At 41.7% G+C, this 20,955-nt stretch overlaps 1 protein-coding gene across 5 annotated transcripts in view; it reads left to right on the top strand.

The window, feature by feature from the left end:
• Nucleotides 1-20,955, top strand: part of HTT (huntingtin) — a 163,081-nt gene that overhangs the window by 5,736 nt on the left and 136,390 nt on the right. For all 5 annotated transcript variants that reach the window (XM_035292340.3, XM_078366024.1, XM_035292338.3 and 2 more), the window contains 2 exon segments: nucleotides 6,044-6,127; nucleotides 17,053-17,173. In XM_035292340.3, coding sequence (XP_035148231.3) covers nucleotides 6,044-6,127; nucleotides 17,053-17,173 — 205 coding nt within the window.

The following is a 20,955-nucleotide window of genomic DNA, read 5'->3' as shown; positions in this document are numbered from 1 at the left end:
GGTTGCTGTGCTTTAAGTGTCATATCTAAGAAATCGTTGTCTAATCCAGAGTCAAAAAGGTTTACTCCTCTGTTTTCTTCTAAGAATTTTTATTACATTTAGGTCTGATCCACTTTGAGTTGCTTTTTATGTATGGTTCAGGTAGAAGTCTAGCTTTATTCTTCTGCATGTGGTTGTTCAGTTGTCCCCGCACTATTTGTTGAAGAGATTGTTCTTTCCCCATGGAATTGTCTTGGCGCCCTAGTTGAAAATTAATTGTATAGATTTAGTTCTAGACTCTCAGTTCTACCTGTTGGTCTTTATGTTGATCCTGTGCCAGTACCATTCAGTCTTGATTACTGAAGTTTGTGTCACAGTTTAAATTCATGAAATCTGAGTTCTCCAACTTTATTCTTTTACAAGATTGATTTGGCCATGCTGGCCAAATCAATTTTATTTCCATATAAATTGTAGGATCAGCTTCTCAGTTTCTACAAAGAAGCCATGTAGGATTCTCAGAGGGATTCTGTTGACTCTGTAGATCAACTTGGGGAGTAGAACCATCTTAACAATACTGTCTTTGATCTATGAGCGTAGACAAACTTTGTGTAAATGGTCAGACTGTAAGTATTTCAGGTTGTGTGGGCACAATATCTCTGTCACAGCTACTCAGCCCTGCCATTGTAACATGACAGTAGCCATAGGCAATATGCGTGAGTGTGTCTGTGTTCCAATGTAATTTTATTAATTACAGTGAAATTTGAGTTTCATGTAATTTTCACCTTTCGTGAAATATTACTATTCTTTAATTTTTTTTTTTTTTTTGGTCAACTATTTAAAAATATAAAAACATTTCTTAGCTTGTAAACTGGACAGAAACATCCAGGTTATAGTTTGCCCACCTTTAGATTAAAATATGATAGGACCACCTTTGGAAAGCATTTCTTTTCTGGCTGTTTTCTTATATTAAATAGTTTTAAAAATTATGAAAGTTGCACATAGACTTTATAAAAACATCTTCAAGCAATACAGAAGATAAAAAACAAAGGCCTTCTTCCAGTCTGTCATCTCTAACTTCCTGAGAACAAAAGTATTTCTTTTGTTTTCTGATTTGTATATGCATGTACAAGCATTTAGATGTTATTCTTTGTTTGCATGACTATTTTTTCACTTAACAATGTGTCGTAGACGTTGTTCCATAGCAGTACCTATAATGAATTGCTATATAATACTGTAGAATTTCTTTTTAAAAGAGGACTTGTGGAGATGTAAAGGTAAAGATCTCACATTATTCTGGCTGCAGAATGTGCTGGTGACATGTTCTCTCTACCTTAAGAGGTCCCCATCCCCATCACCTCCATTTCCTGTTAAGTGAGTCGACCACTTGGTAAACTGTATTTGAATGGAGCCACACTCAAAACATTCGTCTTTTTCAGACAACAAGGAGGAAAAGTAAAATACCTCGTAAAGCACCATTTAATATTGTATTAAATCGGGTCGGTTTGGGGGATAGAGTATGCATTAGAGACATTCCGTGCCATAGGTCCTTGCTATCACAGGTCTCAGGGACAGCAGTTCAGTATCGTTTGGGAGCTCCTGAGAAGCAGACTGCGGGACTTGGCAAGTCGGAGTCTGCATTTTGGCAGGTTCAGTGAGTGACTTAATGCCCGCTGGACTTTGGGAAGAGCCGCTGTAGGTGCTCAGGCCTTACCTTTGTTGTTGTTAGTAACAATGTCAGCGTTTGGGAGGAGGACCTGTGTTGCTCATATGTGTCTAGGTGTAGCTGAGGTGACCTTGCGTATCTGCTGTAGGGCCACTGAGCATTTGTGTAGCTGTGCCGAGTGAGCTGAGGTGAGCCTGCAGAGCACTCCCAGCCACTGGTAGTGGGACTTACCTAGGTGAGCTGGAAGGACCCTTTCACTCGAGCGCCCACTATGGGAAAAAACAACTGAATGAAGGGAGAGGCAATGTGCAGTTTTATTTACGGTACGAAGGAGTTGTGGTTAGAGGTTGACAGTTGAGTGGAAAGAAGGGGACAAGCCATGTGGAAAGCAGGAATAGAGAGGTCCAGGCAGAGCTAATGGAAGGCAGGAATGCTTTCCATGTTTGAGAACTAGGACAGGAGGCCAGTGCTTGAAGCAAGATGAAGGGCAGAAATAGGGGATGAGGCTGGGAGAGATGAGAGGTTAGAGACAAGGGTCCTGTGCACCAAGGTAAACTTGTGTGGTCAAACAGGTAGTTTAATGTGTTTTTAAGAGATCACTTTGGCTGGGTGCAATGACTCATGCCTGTAATACCACTACTTTGAGAGGCCGAGGCGGGAGGATTGCTTGAGGCCGGGGGACCAGCGTAGCCAACGTAGCAACACCTACAAGGTCTCTACAAAAACTTTTAAAAATTAGCTGGGCGTAGTGGTATATGCCTGTAGTCCCACCTACTCAGGAGGCTAAGGAGGCTGGAGTATTGCTTGAGTCCAGGAGTTTGAGGCTGTGGTGAGCTGTGATTTGCCACTGTACTACAGCTTGGGGAAGAGAGTGAGACCCTGTCTCTAAAAAAAAAAAATCTGTGAAGAAGAAAAGATCACTGTGACAGCACCACATGCTGGTGAGGCTTTAGAAAAACTAGGTCACTTAATCATTGCTGTTGGGAATATCAGATAGTACGGCCACTCTGGAAAACAGTTCGGTGGTTTCTTATAAAATTCAACATGCAACCAGCAGCAGCTGCACTCCTAGGCATTAATTCTAGAGAAATGAAGCTTAATGTTCACATGAAAACCTATACTCAAGTATGCATAGGAGCTTCACCGTTAATATCTAAAAACTGGAATCAGCTCAGATGTCCTTCAGCAGGTATATGGTGAAACTACTCAGCAATGAAAAGCAGTGATCTACTGATATCATGCAATGATTTAGTTGAAATTATGCTAATGAAAAAGCCAATCCCAAAAGGTTGCATATTGTGATCCTATGTATATAACATTTTGAAATGACAGTTTCAGCGATGGAGAATAGCTTAGTGGTCGCCTGTGGGTAGAGACGGGTAGTAGAACAGGGTGGCAGAGGAAAGAGAAGAGAAGAGAGGTGTGTGTGGTTATAAAAGGACAACACAGGGGGGATACTTGTAGTGGAAATGCTTTGTCTTTTTTTCTTTTTTTTTTTTTTTGAGACAGAGTTCTTGCTCTGTCACCCAGGCTGGAGTGCAGTGGTGTGATCTTGGCTCACGGCAACCTCTGCTTCTTGGGTTAAGAGGTTCAGGTGGTTCTTGTGTCTCAGTGTCTCGAGTAGCTGGTACTGCAGGTGCACACCACCATGCTTGGCTGATTTTTGTGTTTTTCGTAGAGACGAGGTTTCACTGTGTTGCCAGGCTGGTCTCTAACTCCTGACCTCCTGTGGTCTGCCCACTTCGGCCTCCCAAAGTGAGGGGATTACAGGCGTTGAGCCACTGTGCTCAGCCAAGGAAAGAGATGCTTTGTCTTGACTGTGGCATATAGAGATTGTATAGAACTAAATATACAAATGAGCAAAAATAAAGCTCCTCGGAAACCTAAGTAAGATCACTGGATTGCATCACTGTCAATATTCTGGTGGTGATAGTGTTCTTACTACATTAAATAGTTCTGCAAAATGGTACCATTGAGGAAAACTGGGTACAGGATATACTGGATCTCTGTTATTTCCTACAGATGCATGTGAATCAATAATTATCTTAACAAAAACTTCAATTAATAAAAGGTCTGCCTGGTCTGTAGCTGGGAGGCTACTTAAGTCATCACAGCCAGACATGCCGGTGGCTTGTGACTGGTAGCAGTGGTGACGGCAAGTGGTCAGATTCTGGTTCTCTTGAAGGAAGATCTGACGGGATTTGCAGATTTTTTAAAAAAAAAAAAAGAGATTATAATTCACATACCATAAAATTCACCATTTTTAGAGTGACTTTGTTGACAATTTGTAAGATGTGATTATAGAATACTGTAGCGTCCATAGTTTACATGCTCCTCCTCGCAGTTGTGTGCCTGCGCAGGTTGCTTCATTACACAGTAAGAAGAGGCTAAATGAGGTTTATTTTAATTTTTTTTTTTTTTTGAGGCAGAGTCTTGCAGGTACCCGCCACCACGTGCAGCTAATTTTTGGTATTTTTAGTAGAGACAGGATTTCACCCTGTTGGCCAGGCAGGTCTCGAACTCCTGACCGCAGATCATCTGCCGGCTTGGCCTCCCAAAGTGTTTGGGAATACAGGTGTGAACCACCACGCCTGGCTGTTTGTTTTAATTTTGACGGTGAAGTTAAAGGGACTGCATTTACCAAAAGTGGTTGAAAAGCCAAGACTGTTCTTACCCTGTTTTTCCACTTCTTGCTCAGAGCAAGCTGGTTTCTTTTTCACTTTAATTACCATACTTACTATTCATGCACAACAAGTCAGTTTGAGTTATCAGTTCATCGTCTAATTAAATTCCATGGGGGAAGGAATTAGTTTTAGTTTTCCTAAACTTTCAAGTTTGCTTATTGGACAAAATGAGATAGAAAGGTAGTGTTTTTACGTTAGATTTTTTTTATTTCTTTGGTAATATAATTTTCTCACAAACTTAGTAGTCTTTTAGTTTAATTGGTTTTGGTTGGTCCTGTGTTTTGGATTACCCCTCTCTACTATATTTTGATAGTGCCAACCGTGAAGACATCTGAAGCCATAGGTTTGGGTGGGAAGGAGTCACCTTTAGCCTGATCGTCTTGCCAGGCTGTTTATCTCCTTTTGCTTGGCTGAGAAGTCTTTTTTTTCTTTTGAGATGGAGTTTTGCTCTTGTTGCCCAGGCTGGAGTGCAATGGTGCTATCTCAGCTCACTGCAACCTCCACCTCCTGGGTTCAAGCGACTCTTATGCTTCAGCCTCCTGAGTAGCTGGGATTACAGGCATGCACCACCATGCCTTGGCTAATTTTTGTATTATTAGTAGAGATGGGGTTTCTCCATGTTGGTCAGGCTGGTCTCAAATTCCTGATCTCAGGTGATCTGCCTGCCTTGGCCTCTCAAAGTGTTGGGATTACAGGTGTGAGCCACCGTGCCTGGCCTGAGAATTCTTAAGAGGATGCTTATTCCCAGCTATTTGGGGACATGGAAGTGGTTAGCCATTGTTTATATTTTACTGAGGTCTGTGGTGTGCTGACTACACTCAGTTAACGATGTGATTTTAAGGACTGAAGGCAGCTGGTATATAGAGTAGGTATTGTGTTTCTTTGAATCGAATGACCCATCTGTTGTCATCTATGCCATCATCTATACTGCTGAGAAAGAAAAAAGTTTCTAATCAGACTATAACATGCCATTGGTTGTAAGATGCAGTTCGGTTTTAGTGATGCTAACACGATACAAACGTGAACTTGATTGAGAATTGGTGAAATACGGAGTAGATTTAAAGCCAGAAGACCTGGGTTTAAATGCTGGCTGTATGACTTCATATCTGTGTGATCTTGGGCATGTCATGGTTGGCACTTGAGTGTCTTCTCTCTGTAATGGGGAAAGTGAGGTTGGTCATGATAACTCATGCCTATAATCCCAGCCCTTTGGGAGGCCAAGATGGGAAGACTGCTTGAGGCCAGGGTTTGAGCAATTGGGTGACATAGTGAGACACTGATCCTACAAAAAAAAAAAAAAAATTAGCCAGGCCCGGTGGTGCATGCCTGTGGTCCCCAACACTCAGGAGTCTGAGATGGGAGAATCCTTTCAGCCCAGGAGTTTAAGGCTAAAGTGAACCATGATTATACTACTGCATTCCAGCCTAGACAGCAGAGCAAGATCCTAACTCTAAAAAAAAGTAAAATAAAATAAAATGGGGAAAATGAGCTGCTTTAGTAATATCATCTGTTTTTCTGTGAGCAGTGTAGCTTGAAAGCTGTTGGCGAGCTCACGTCCTGTGCTTCCCTGTCCTGATCCCCACGTGGCCCCCAGCATGGAGTATTACGGTTTATTCATAGCAGTCAAGAAGCACTCATTGAATGAATGAATGATGTGTAGAAGTAAGCGGAATGGATAATTCAACACATACTAATTTCCTCCTTTTTTTATTTTTAGAAAGAAAGAACTTTCAGCCACCAAGAAAGACCGTGTGAATCATTGTCTGACAATATGTGAAAACATAGTGGCACAGTCTGTCAGGTAATTGCACTTTGAACTGTCTAGAGAAAATAAGAACTTTGTGTATTTTCAGTCTCAATGGGCTAGAATATTCTTTGTGTCCCAGTTATTTTAAATGGATACAGAAATCCATTTAAAATAAAGAAGGACCCCTTTCCCATATTTCTGGCTGTATGCAAGGATATCCAGACACTAAAATGAACAATGTTCCCTTTTTATAATCTTTTATGCAAAAATTGTAACCATTATGGGTGATTGAACAACATGTTTATGTTTAATTAGCACCCCTAGCAACTACAGTTATTTTAAAAGCATCCGTGGTTTGCTATTTTTGCATTGGTTGCAATGGTAGGAACAGCACAAGACCATCCAGTTTGTCTCTGTGGTTTGCTTTCCTTCGGCAGTTTGCTGCTGTTTGTTCTTCCCCGTTGGGGTACCTGTGCTCCTAGCAGTGGCTGGAGCCTGCTCCTCTCTCTGCTTTGGGATTAATGGGGTCGTGGGGCACTGATTGTAGGCCAGCTTTCCTTGCATGATCTTTCTCAATGGGGTAAACTAGCAGCACCTTCTTTTGCTTTGCTTTTGACTCTTTCTGACCGTTATTCATAGTAGCTGTAGATGGTAAATATATTTAGGCCTGTTTCCAATGGCTGAGTAGGAGACATATGTACCTATGATATCTGAATTCTGTTACCCAGATGGACATGTGTGAAATAACTTGCCTTGCTTTACTTTCCCTTGGAATAAGTAATTCATATTATTCTCCTGCTGGAAGCTAGAAAAAGCTCTTTATAATCGGTCAGAAAAAGATTTTTAGACAAATAATCTTGATTTTAGCATTGACAAAAATGTGTCGTGATTTATTTGTTTTTCAAAAAAGTTTTCTCTTGGCAATTGCTTTTCACTGTTTTTATTGTGGTAAAATACATATAATATTTACCATCTTAACCGTTTTTAGGTGTTCAGTTCAGTATATGTATTCATAATGTTGTGTAGCCATCGCTGCCATCCACTTCATGAGTTTTTCATGTCACAAAACTGAACATCTGTCTTCATTAAACTCCCCATTATCCATCCTTTCCTGGAGCCCCTTTCTATTTCTGTCTCTATGAGTGTAACTGCTCTAGAGGCCTCATATAAGTGGAATCCTACAGGATTTGTCTTCTTTTTGGCGATCTGCTTATTTTTAATGCCACTGTACATTTGTATTTTATACTTTGAAAGTGATTTCATAAAACCATTTCATTTTAGGTTAACTCATTTCTATTGTGTGTGAAATAATGTGTATGATTCTGTTCTGTTTCTAATTTGTAGAAGTGTTGTGGGAAGAAAATGAAATAACAAATGAGCTTGTGTCCTGAAAATGCAAATATAACAATTCTAAGTTAGCATGCTATTGTAGAACACAACACTAAGACAGAAGTAGGGGAAGAAAAAGGCTTGAATTCTGTCTCTGCTGCCTGTGTAAGCCAGGTGCCTTTAGGTAGGTTTTAACATGTTTGAGCCTTCACTGGCTCATTTTTGAAATGTAATCCTTAGTCACACAGTTCTTGTGGATCAGATGATGCATGTGAAACACTGTGAGGAAGTAACTGCTAGATGTCTTCATTAGCCACCTGAGTGGGAAGCATGTACCGTTGCGATGCTCATCCAAAGCTGTACGTTATCTTTACTTTTTTGTGAAATGACTTTAAATACTTGGAAACACTTGGTCGTTGTTCATCTGGTCTCCACCATCCAGGTCTCAGGAAATATAGTTTCTCTCTGAAAGCTTATTGACACAGGAAACAAGATCTCTTCCAATATGAGTGGATCAGGCTTTATTCTAGGCATTTTGTTTTTTGAGAATTTTCAAATGGAATTCATGGAATGATGGCTCATATTCGCATATTAATAAAGTATGTTGAGATATCTTAAGATTGATTTGTGGTTCTATTTGCCATATTAAATCAAAATAATAGCTGCTAATGGTTTTCACATCAGTCTGTCTCTTGTTTTTATGGAGTAATGCTGAGAGTTCATTATGTTTCTTGTTCTACAGAAGAGCATGTCAAAAGGATTTTAACCTTCTGTCAGAGAGGTTATCCTCGGTTTTACAAGATGCGCTCTATACTTTGCAGGGATTTCAGAGTATATAGCTGAAGTTGGTATTTTGTATAAATATGTTTTATGGAAACTTATTGATGATCACTGTTTCTTGTTATCTCTCCTAGAATATAATTAAACCATTGGAACTGTTTTCTATTTGTCTCCATTGAGGTTGTATAAATGGCAGCTTCTGAGGTTTTCAGTGTAGCAGGTCATCTAAAACTTCGTGTATATTGTGAAAATGTAGTCTGCTTTAAGTGCTCTAAAGGGGTCTAAGTTACTGGTTCCTAAGTATGGATGAGCATCAAAATCATCTGGAAATTTTGTTTAAAATGTAGTAATGAAGGTACCTCACTGTCCTTTTTCTCAAACACACTTCTGCATTCCGTTTTGGTAGGGCCTAGGCATTTTTCACAAGTATCCTCTTGGGAATACCCAGGAATGCTCACTTGAGCAACCTCTTAGTAATATATACTTTGATAAGGGTGCTAGGTAAAAATAGATCATATAACAATCCATAGATTTCTCATGTATTAGCATAAATCAGCTAGAAAATATAATGTTTAAAGATCTAGTTCACAGTAGCACCAAAGTATTGAATTCTAAGGAACTGATAAGAAATATGCAGAAACTTTATAAAGACTTCTATTAATGTTTCTGAAAGATACAGGTGACCACTCTCTAAACAGGAAGATTTTACATCACTAAGTTGAATTTTCTCTAAATTAACTTAGAAATTTAAAATAATCTTGAACACAGTTCTACTAGAGTTATTTTTGAACTTGTTTACTATAAGAATAAATACATAATTGCAAAGAATATCTCGAAGTCATTGCTAGGCCTAGTGTGGTGGCCCATGCCTGTAATCCCAGCACTTTGGGAGGCTGAGGTGGGTGGATCACCTGTGGTCAGAAGTTCGAGACCAGCCTGACCAATGTGGTGAACCCTGTCTCTACTAAAAATACAAAAATTAGCTGCATGTGGTGGCGCATGCCTGTAATCCCAGCTACTCAGGAGTCTGAGGCAGGAGAATTGCTTGAATCCAGGAGGCGGAGGCTGCAGTGAGCCGAGATCATGCCGCTGCACTCCAACCTGGGTGACAAGAGCAAAACTCTGTCTCAAAAATAAAAAGAAAAAAGAAATCATCACTAATATGGTGAGACCTGATGTATGTGACATTAAGATAGTGATTGGACATTAAAGCAGATATAGAACAGAAAGTTAGAAGAGTGTATGTGTGTGTCTGTGTGGGTTTATCATGGGCGTAACATGTTCGTAGTAGAAGGGAAATGATACATTTTTCTCTTCGGGAGAACATTATGTCTCTATCTCATATTGCAAACAGAGTTCAGATTAATTACCCAAATGTGAAAAAATTAAATAATTTCTTCCAAAAAGTTTAATCTTAGATTGAAGAAGGCTAACGTTGTAAAGAAAAACCTGTTTTGATGGGAATATAGTTCAATATGTCAAAATCCACCTTAAACAAAATGGAAAGTAAATTGAACTTGGTGCTAGCTTGTGTAAAGAGCAATTATAAATCATTAAGATAAAGACTGTCCACCTGTTGGCACCTTGTTCTTGGACTCCCAGCCTCCAGAACGGTGATGAGTAAATGCCTGTTGTTAAAACCACCCAATTTATATGTGGTATTTTGTTATAGCAACTCAAGCCGATTAGGACACTAGTAATCGGTAGAATAAGACTCAAACAAAAATAAGAATCTTTTTTTACCTGTAAAATTGGCAAACATTTAGAATATTCAGATTTTTGTCAGAGGTGATACAACCTTCTAAGAAGACAATTTGGCAAAATATAAAGCTTTTGATTTTTGTATGTTTAACCTAGCGATTTTACCTCTAGGGCACTTACCCCTAGGAAAGTGTGTAATGATATTGGTGCAGTGCTGTTCATCCCATTAGAAAATTAAAAGTAAACTTAATGACATATCCCCAAAAAGGGAGTTGAAAAATTAAGATAAATTTATTGTTCTTATTTATGTATTTATTTATTGAGATGGAGTCTTGCACTGTCGCCCGGGCTGGAGTGCAGTGACGCAATCTTGGCTCACTGCAACCTCCCGCCTCCTGGGTTCAAGTGATTCTCCTGCCTCAGCCTCCTGAGTAGCCGGGATCACAGGCATGCGCCACCACACCTGGCTAATTTTTTGTATTTTGGCAAAGATGGGGTTTCACTATGTTGGCCAGGCTGGTCTTGAACTCCTGACCTCATGATCCGCTCACCTCAGGCTCCCAAAGTGCTGGGATTATAGGCGTGAGCCACTGTGCCCGGCCAGATACATTTATACAAGGGAATGTTAGTTAACATTCATACTTATATTTTGTTTACTTTTAATTAATTATTATTATTTTTTTAGAGGCAGGGTCTCTGTCACCCAGGCTGGATGCATTGCATAATCACAGCCCACTGCAACCCAAACTCCCGGACTCAAGCGATCCTTCTTTCTCAGTTTTTGAGTAGCTGGGGGACGTTAGGCAGTGCTACTGCACCCGGCTAATTTTTAAATGTTTTCTAGACGGGCTCTCGCTATGCTGCTGAGGCTGATTCCTGTGCCCAAGTGGTCCTCCCAGCTTGGCCTCCCAAAGCACTGAGATTACAGGCATGAGCCACCACTTCTGACCAATAGATACTTACATTTGTGACTGGAAAATATATTAACAATGTGTTAAAAAACTCAGTTAAAAAATCATGAAAGGTTTTTGCTTCTGGCTAAGATAGAATAACAAGGACAGCATTTATCTTTTTGCCTTGAAATAGTTGAAAATGGATGAAATATACATAACAGAGGTCTTCAAGTTACTGGGCATCGGGCAAAGGATAGTTATCCCAGGAAAATGAATGTGGATAGCCCTATAATTTCCTTACGTTACTTCCTGGCCATCTGGCCATGGCAAGAGGAAAACTGAGAGGAAGCTGAGGCTGAGCCTAGTGGTTTGCTGGGTTGAGGAGGCAGAGCTGGGAGTCTAGAGAGGCTGCAGTGGTTAGAGCCCATATGGAAGAATAGCAGAGAAGAGAGCCGCAGAGCGAGTTCCGGAGAACTGTGTAGTGCTCTCTCAAGTGTGTAGCTGAGTATTGATGAGCACAGGCTTGTGAGGAAATGACCTATGGGTCACAGGGCTGGAGGTAGAATCACCTAAAAGGATTAGAAGGAACCATTGCCGAAACTCACACAGGGCCAGGAAGAATTTCTAATCACACCAGTTGGAGTGGCAAACCTCAGCTTTCATAGAGCGGGTAGGGTACTTAGAAAGATTTGCCCACCTAGCCCCAGACTAAGTTTTGTTACTCTGATCCCACCTAACATTAAAAAGAGATTAATTTGTTTGCAACAAAAATAATTTATTTCAGGGTTTATAACATGAAGAAGTGAATTGTATGACAGTAGCATAAAGGCTGGGAGAGCAGAAATTGAAATATATTTGTGCTGGGCAGAATAGTGCTCCCTCTTTCCCTAAAATATATCAGGTCCTGGCTGGGTGCGGTGGCTCACGGCTGTAATCCCAGCACTTTGGGAGGCCAAGGCGGGTGGATCATCGGAGGGCAGGAGTTCAAGACCAGCCTGACCAACAAGGTGAAACCCCATCTCTACTAAAAGTTAGCTGGGTATAATGGTGGACACACTTGTAGTCCCAGCTACTCAGGAGGCTGAGATAGGAGAGTTGATTGAACTAGGGAGGCGGCGGTTGCAGTGAACAGAGATCGAGCCACTGCACTCCAGCCTGGATGAGAAGTGAGACTCCACTCCCTGCTGCCAAAAAAAAAAAAAAAAAAGATATCAGGTCCTAATCACTAGAAGCTGTAATTATTACTTTATAAGGAAAATTGTTTTACGGTATGATTAAATTCAGGATCTTGAGATGGGGGTGCTATTTTGGATGATCTGGGTGAGCATTACCTGCAATCACATGTATGCTTATAACAAGGAGGCAGAGGGAGATTTTACACACATAGAGAAGGCCGTGTGAAGATGGAACAGAAAGATTTGAAGGTGCTGGCCTTGAAAATTGGAGTGAGGATGCTACAAGCCAAGGAAAGCAGCAGCCACCGGAGTTGGAAGAGGCATGGAACAGTTCTCCTTTAGAGCCTATACCAGAGGGAGCGTAGTGCTGCCGATTCCTTAATTTGAGCTCGGTGATACTAATTTTGGACTGTGGCCCCTAAAACTATGAAGGAATAAATTTTTTGTTTGTTTTAAGCCACATAGTTTGTGTTAATTTGTCATAGCAGCTGCAGAAAACTAATTTTATGTTGCACTTGAAATGTCATATTATCATTAAGGTGGATTGTGGTGAAGATACATATTATTAAGGTGGATTGTGGTGAAGATACATATTATTAAGGTGGATTGTGGTGAAGATACATATTATTAAGGTGGATTGTGGTGAACATACATATTAAGGTGGATTGTGAACATACATATTATCATTAAGGTGGATTGTGGTGAAGATACATATTATCATTAAGGTGGATTGTGGTGAAGATACATATTATCATTAAGGTGGATTGTGGTGAAGATACATATTATCATTAAGGTGGATTGTGGTGAACATACATATTATCATTAAGGTGGATTGTGGTGAACATACATATTGTCATTAAGGTGGATTGTGGTGAACATACATATTATCATTAAGGTGGATTGTGGTGAAGATACATATTATCATTAAGGTGGATTGTGGTGAAGATACATATTATCATTAAGGTGGATTGTGGTGAACATACATATTATCATTAAGGTGGATTGTGGTGAAGATACATATTATCATTAAGGTGGATTGTGGTGAACATACATATTGTCATTAAGGTGGATTGTGGTGAAAATACATATTATCATTAAGGTGGATTGTGGTGAAGATACATATTATCATTAAGGTGGATTGTGGTGAAGATACATATTGTCATTAAGGTGGATTGTGGTGAAGATACATATTATCATTAAGGTGGATTGTGGTTAAGATACATATTATCATTAAGGTGAATTGTGGTGAACATACATATTGTCATTAAGGTGGATTGTGGTGAAGATACATATTATCATTAAGGTGGATTGTGGTGAAGATACATATTGTCATTAAGGTGGATTGTGGTGAACATACATATTATCATTAAGGTGGATTGTGGTGAACATACATATTATCATTAAGGTGGATTGTGGTGAAGTTACATATTATAAGCAATTAAGCAACAACCAAAAGCAGAACAAGGAGTTATAGCTAATGAACCAGAAAAGAAGATTAAATAGAATTATAAAAATAGTGAATCCCAGAGAATCCAGAAATTGGGGAAAAGGCAAATAAAGAGCATATGGGACAAATAGGAAAGAGGGAGCTTGATGGTAGATTTAAACCTAGTTATGTCAAAAAGGACAGTAAATGGAAAAGCAGAGATTTTTCAGATTGAATGGAAAAGTAAAACTCAGTATATGCTGCTGCCTGCAAGAAACCCATTCTAAATATAAAGGCAAAAATAGCTTACAAGGAGCAGAACGGAAAGAAGTTGACCCTGCTCACAAGAATGAGATGAAAGCTAAACCGGTTCTGTTAATAGAAAACAAAGTGGATTTCAAAGCACAGGCCATTGCCCAGGATGAGATGGTCGTTTCATAATGGTGGAGGAGATGCATTTGTTCATCAGCCCGGCATAACAAGCTAAAATGTTAATGCACCTGGCTATAGAGCTGAAATACATAAAGCTAAGCCTGACGGAACTGTAAGCAGACACAGACAGATCCACAGAGATAGAGATTTCAGTAGCTTCTCTTAATGATTTGTAGAACATGTAGCTATAATATCTGGATCTAGAAAACTTGGACAACACTGTCCCCCTATGCAACCTGATTGGCATTTACAGGACACTCCACCTAGCACTAGCAGAAGACACAGTCTCGCAGGTGCTCACAGAATGTCTGCCAAGATAGATCAGATGCTGGGCCATAAAACAAGTCTCTAAATTAGAAGCATTCAGATTATTCAGAGTATGTTTTCTGACCCTAATATCATTAAGTTGGAATATATTATAGGAAGATAATCTGGAAAAGCCTCAGATATGTGGAAAAACTCATTTCCACGTGGCCCATGAGTCAGAAGTGAAGTCAAAAGGGAAATTTGAGTCTTTCGAATTGACTAATATAAAAACAAGACATTTCTAAACTTGTGGAGTGCTGTTATAGCATATTAAAGGGAAATTTCTAGCATTAAATGCCTGTTTTAGGAAAGATTTCAAACCAATGACCTCAGCTTCCACCTTTGGAAACTTGAAAATGTCAAGCAGATGGAATCCAGAGTTACCAGAAGGGCCAAGTGCGGTGGCTCACACCTGTAATGCTGGCACTTTGGGAGACCAAGGCAGGCAGATATTTTGAGACAGGCAGTTCAAGACCAGCCTGGGAAGCATAGGAAGCCCCATGTCTACAAAAAAATACAAAAAATTAGCCAGCTATGCCAGCTAACCAGGAGTCTTAAGGCAGGAGGATTGCTTGAGGCTGGGAGGTTGAGGCTGCAGTGAGAGTGATAGTGCCATTGTGCTCCACCCTGGGCAACAGAATGAGACCTTGTCTCAAAAACAAAAACAAAGTTACTAGAAGAATGGACATCATAAAGATAAGAGCAGAAGTCAGTAAAATAGAAAACAAAAATACATAGAAAATCAATAAAACCAAAAGCTGGTTGATCGAGAACATCAAAAATTGGTAAGGCTGATAGGAAGAAAAGTGAAGTCACAAATTATCAATATCAGGAATGAGGGAGATGACAGTAGTACAGATTATATAGATATTAAAAGGACCATATGAGGCCAGGCGCAGTGGCTCACACCTGTAATCCCAGCACTTTGGGAGGCCAAGGCAGACAGATCACATGAGGTCAGGGGTTTGAGACCAGCCTGGCCAACATGGTGAAACCCTGTCTCTACTAAAAATATAAAAATTAGGCCAGGTGCAGTAGCTCACACCTGTAATCCCAGCACTTTGGGAGGCCGAGGTGGGTGGATCACGAGGTCAGGAGGTGGAGACCATCTTGACTAACATGGTGAAACCCTGCCTCTACTAAAAATACAAAAAAAAAAAAAAAAAAATTTAGCTTGGCATGGTGACATGTGCCTGTAGTCCCAGCTACTCGGGAGGCTGAGGCAGGAGAATTGCTTGAACCCAGGAGGTAGAGGTTGCAGTGACCGAGATCACACCATTGTACTTCATCTTGGGCAACAGAGCAAGACTCTGTCTCAAAAAAAAAAAGGACTATATGGGAATATTATGAACAACTTTATGCCAATAAATTTGACAACTTATAGATAAAATGGGTAAGTTCCTTGAGAGACACAAACTATTAAAGCTCTCTCAAGAAGAAATAGGTAAGCTGATTAGCCCTATATCTATTTTATCACATTTAAATGTAAAAATCTATATTTAGTTCAAGTATGGTTGGAAATGTTATATGAACTTTTTCGACTGAATTTTAAAAAACTTTACCAAGTCTAAACATAGGTAAAGTTTTTCTGATGAAAATTTAGTGTCTGAATTGAGAAGTGCTTTAAAAAAATGTAGTTCTATATCTTAATCATTTCTTCATAATACATGTTGAAATAATAATTTCGGTGTATTGGGTTAAATGAAACATTATGAAAATCTTGCCTGTTTTCTTTTTAATTTTGATGTGTCAGCTAGGAAATATAAAATTGTAGCTCACATTCTGTTTGTGTTGACAGTAGTGCTTTTGAGCACAGTGTTTGAATGATCTAGTATTTCAAAGGCCTTTCCTCAGTTCGTTATTCATGGCTGTATTCCACATGGATAAAGTCTGAAATATTGCAAAGTGGGATGTTTTGTTTTACGCTTTTCTAAGTTTGTTAATCATTACTGATGTGGTCCCTTGGTACTTCTTAGGCTCATGGCTACCTTTCAACTATTGTTTGGAATTTTTACCTAGAGATACAGAGGAAGAGAGATTTGGTTTCAGAGTATGTTAGATTGAGATCATGGAAGAGCAATCTGATTTTGATGCTTCAAAAATAGCACATCCCCCGCATTACTGGGATTTACTATTCTTGGGATTACTTCAAGAACATCCTTGTGTTACTGGTTTGGATGCTTCCAAATGCTGCAAAGTCAGTGTCATGCACATAGCTCATCCGTTTAGCTCTCTCTCGGCTTCGTTTAGACAGTTGGATCGTGATGGCCTAAACAGTGTCTTTTAATTAAACATTTAATTAAATAGTACAGAAACTCCAGTTTTTGTGACTCTTTAATATTCTATCTAGCACAACAAAAACAATCTGATCACGATCATCTGGCATCTCAGGCTGAAATATGGTTATACTTTTGTATGTGCTGAAAGCAAGATTAAAAAGGGCCAAGAGAGATACACTGCTATCCTGACTGTCAAGGTTCCAAGAATACTGTCGGTTAAGAGTAAAGTAAACTTCTGGCAGAAAGTCGTGGGTTGTCTGGGATTGAAGTATCTGCAGTTTTTAAACAAAAATTTAAAAAGAAAAAATGAGAATTGCCTTACAAGTACAATCTCTCTCTCTTTTTTAAAATTTTATTTTGGAATAGTTTTAGATTTATAGAAAAAAATTACAAAGATAGGGTAGAGAGTGTTCATTTACCCTACATCCAGCTACCCCAATTATTATCACCTTACACTGGTGTAAGACATTTTCATGTTTAATGAGTCAATATTGATACGCCATAACTGAAGTCCAGGCTTTGCTCAGATTTTCTTAGTTTCTATGTAATGTCCTTTTTCTGTTCCAGGATTCCATGCAGGACACCGCATACTTCATTACATTTCATTGTCATGTCACCTTAGGCTCCTCTTGACAGTTTCTCTTTTTTTTTTCCTTAGAAATTCTCCAGAATTTCAGAAACTTCTGGGCATCGCTATGGAACTCTTTCTGCTGTGCAGTGATGATGCAGAGTCAGATGTCAGGATGGTCGCTGACGAATGCCTGAACAAAGTTATCAAAGTAAGCATGTGTGCACGCTGTTCTCCTCCGAGCCGTCACCGTCATAGGCTGAGAGAAGGACCTGTGCACGCTGTTCTCCTCCGAGCCGTCACCGTCGTAGGCTAAGAGAAGGACGTGTGCACGCTGTTCTCCTCCGAGCCGTCACCGTCGTAGGCTAAGAGAAGGACGTGTGCACGCTGTTCTCCTCCGAGCCGTCACCGTCGTAGGCTAAGAGAAGGACGTGTGCACGCTGTTCTCCTCCGAGCCGTCACCGTCGTAGGCTAAGAGAAGGACGTGTGCACGCTGTTCTCCTCCGAGCCGTCACCGTCGTAGGCTAAGAGAAGGACGTGTGCACGCTGTTCTCCTCCGAGCCGTCACCGTCGTAGGCTAAGAGAAGGACGTGTGCACGCTGTTCTCCTCCGAGCCGTCACCGTCGTAGGCTAAGAGAAGGACGTGTGCACGCTGTTCTCCTCCGAGCCGTCACCGTCGTAGGCTAAGAGAAGGACGTGTGCACGCTGTTCTCCTCCGAGCCGTCACCGTCGTAGACTAAGAGAAGGACGTGTGAGCCTGCTTCTGTTTTGAGTCCCTGAGGATGTCTGTACTTTTTTCCTTTCCGATGTGTGGTTTGGAGGCGCTCTGGTATCTGCCCACATTGCTTGCCACACCTGCCTGGTCAGAAGGAGCTGTGTTGACCCTTGTGCCTGCACGGTGCCTAGGTCAGTGAAGGGAACTGATGGTGGCCCCTGGATGCTCCTGGGAGAATGTCACTACAGGTGCCAGAGAAGCCGGAGCTATGCCCACATTTCCAAAAGTCTCAGTTTCCTTCACTATAAAATGGGATCAGAGTTTTTGTGGCATGTGTGTGAGTGTGCGTCTGTGTCTGTATGAGGGTTAAATGCGCTCATTGCCACTACTGGACCTTCAAAGTGGTAGAATAATTATTAATACTTTTGCATAACGACATCCTTACACTGTTACCCAGCAAGATTGATGGGTGTGGCTCTGCTTCTCTTTTTCCATCACGTGGACTCCATGGTATCCTTTTGCTCAGGAAATCTTTCCTTTCTGGCCAGCCCTTTTTCAGCTAACACGCTTTCTGTGGTCAGGACGCTGGCTTCTCTGGAGCCATGGGATTCTAGCTCCCGTTGTTGTTCCTGGAGTGGCCCCTGTCTCCCCTCTCTGCTGGCACTTCCGGCTTTGCATGCATCTCACTCCTGTGGTGACCCGTATCAGTTTCATCTTGTTCTTTGTACTGCTGGTCATTGATGCCACTTGCATGTGGATGGCGTCCCGTAGCGTATTTGCAGAGGGCCTGCTTCTGCTTAAGCTTGCTTCTCCACGGGCCTAGATATCCTTGCTTGCTTCTGTTATTCCCATTGGCAGGACCAGGCTGGCCTGTTTTACATGAAACAGGATCTCGCCCAGTCACCCAGGCTGGAGTGCAGTGGGTGACCATGACTTCCTGCAGCCTTGACCTGCTGGGTTCAAGGTACCCTCCTGCTTTGGCCCCTTGAGTAGCTGGTACAGGTGTGCACCACTATGCCCAGCTACTTTTTAAAGTTATTTGTAGAGATGGGATCTCACCATGTTGCCCAGGCTGGTCTTGAATGCCTGGGCTCAAGTGATCCTCTCTCCTTGGCTTCCCAAAGTGCTGGGATCACAGGTGTGAGCCACTGAGCCTGGCCCTTGCTGTTTCAATTCTTCATATTTGATCCTCAGAGTCCGAAAATCTGAAAAGAGGATTATCCTAGGTTGCCTTGGTTCATGGCAAATGGCACATTTAGAGGGCAAGAGAATAATATGACCAGAAAGTGTTCTAATATTGGTCATTTAACATGTAAGTAGTATTATTTTTAAACCTCCTTCAGTTTTTCCCAGGAATTCCATGGGCTTGGTGTGTGTCTGAGGGCTGTAGGCCATGGCCCTGGGTTATGGGTTTAGGACTCAGGTGCTCTTCCTGGCTGTCTCCTTGCTTCTTTCCCATTTCCTCCTCTTTGTTTCCAGCCATTTCTCCCTTCTGCTTAAGTTTGGTGCAGCAGGGTTTGGCTGCTTGCAGCTTCCTGCATCCTCAGATGCTGTAGTTGTCAGGCCCAGCGGGCTGGCAGTGGGATCAGGATCTGGCTAGGTTTGCTCTCACTGTGGCAGAGTAGTGGCAGGTTTGGGAGAGCACGTGTGGCCCCAGACCAGGTGTAGGAAGCACAGGCATGGTCACTTAGCCTTCAGGTCCTGACTTTATCTTCTCATGAATATGACTATATGTGTATGTCGAGAACCAGGTTCTACTGACTTAGCCCAAGAAAATGGGCACATTTTGCTTGTGGTTTACAAAGTGAAATGCACTGGGATCTGACATAGCCTGGCAGCATCCCTCCCTCAAGTAGGTTAGTCTCAGGTGGTGAAGCATGTGTGTCCAGCAAGAGCTTGATACGTGGCATAAAGTCTCTGTTCTGTAAGGTGTTGGCAAATTGCCATGACCAGCAGGAGGCTGAAGTGATTTCTGTCTCGGGAGGCAGGGAAGGCTCCCTGGAGGCAGGAGCTAGTAGGTGAAAGAGTAGATTGGAGACTTTGTTAACCGTAACTGCATCTTGGGTCGAGGGATGCCAGGAGGCTGTGGAGGCTGAGAGGAGGGGAACACATCTTATGCTGCCAGAGAGTGGGACACCATGAGGGTCAAGTTAAGGGGTTGTACCTTGTTTGGTAGAGAATGAGGGGCTTTTGAAGACTGTCTGTGCTGTCGGGAATGTATCATTTGGGAAGAGTGATCTGGTGAGGACGTGGGGTGGAGGAGGACAGAGGTGGGAGGGAGTACAGGTAGAAATGAGTAGGTCTGGCAGGAGTGTGGGGCCTCAAGCCAGGGTGGTGGCAGGGCTGTGAGGGGAGGCAGCCACCTGTGTGTCTGCGGAAGCAGGGGCAAGAGGGAAGAGGCGGGTGGTACACCACCATCACCTAGCGACTGGTGTAGATTGTGAGAGCCTGCTCTTAGGAGGGGCTGAGTTTTAGTTTTCTCTTGTTATAAAATAAGCTTGGTATTTGTTTACAAAACACTGGTAAAGCTAAATCAAGCTTTGATAAGGCTTCTAATTTTATTTAAGGAGTAATGTTTAATTAAACATTTGTCCAGTTTGGTTTGCCCATTTAAGGACTTTCAGTACAAATTGCAACAGCAGAATCAGGATTTAAAAATTTCTGAGACATTATTGCCCCTCAGAATTTCCCAGAATGTGATCTGCTTTTGATTTTCAAGTTTGCTGACCCAGTTGATTAACCCATAAGTTTTACTAAGACTACCTCAGTCCGTTTACATCAACTGCCCACACCATGGTCAAAGAAAGAGAGCTTCGACTGAGGCTTGGCACAGCTTCTCCTCCTGGGTGGGCAAGCATTTGGAAGAGAAGGCTCCCATGGGTGACAATGGGGCACCGAAGTCTTCCCAGCTTGAGAAGCCAGTCTCTAATGTGGCCTTTGTGCCGTTAGCATCGTTACTAGGCTTAAAGTTGACCATGTGGCCATAATTTCTGGTTTAGCCCCACCAGTGAGCAAGGAGGGTTGAGAGGTGCTGTGAGGAATGTGGGGCTCCCGGCTGGCAGTAAGCTCTGCGTCAGGGGGAGGGGTCCATGGCTGCAACTGCAGAAAGGATACAGGACTCAGCCTCAAGAAGCGTTCTGGGCTGGGGCAAGTGTCCTGTGGTTTGATTAGTACACTGTCAGCACCTGGGAGCCTGCAGATGTCCAGGGCACTGTCTGAGCCTGTGCCATCCAACAGGATGTTCTACTAGTGAAGGTTAAAGGTTTAGTCCAGGGGCT

Source organism: Callithrix jacchus, chromosome 3, assembly GCF_049354715.1.
Source record: "Callithrix jacchus isolate 240 chromosome 3, calJac240_pri, whole genome shotgun sequence".
NCBI classification, from domain to species: domain Eukaryota; kingdom Metazoa; phylum Chordata; class Mammalia; order Primates; family Cebidae; genus Callithrix; species Callithrix jacchus.
The sequence above is the reverse complement of the archived record's forward strand: the minus strand, read 5'-3'. Positions and strand labels throughout refer to the sequence as shown.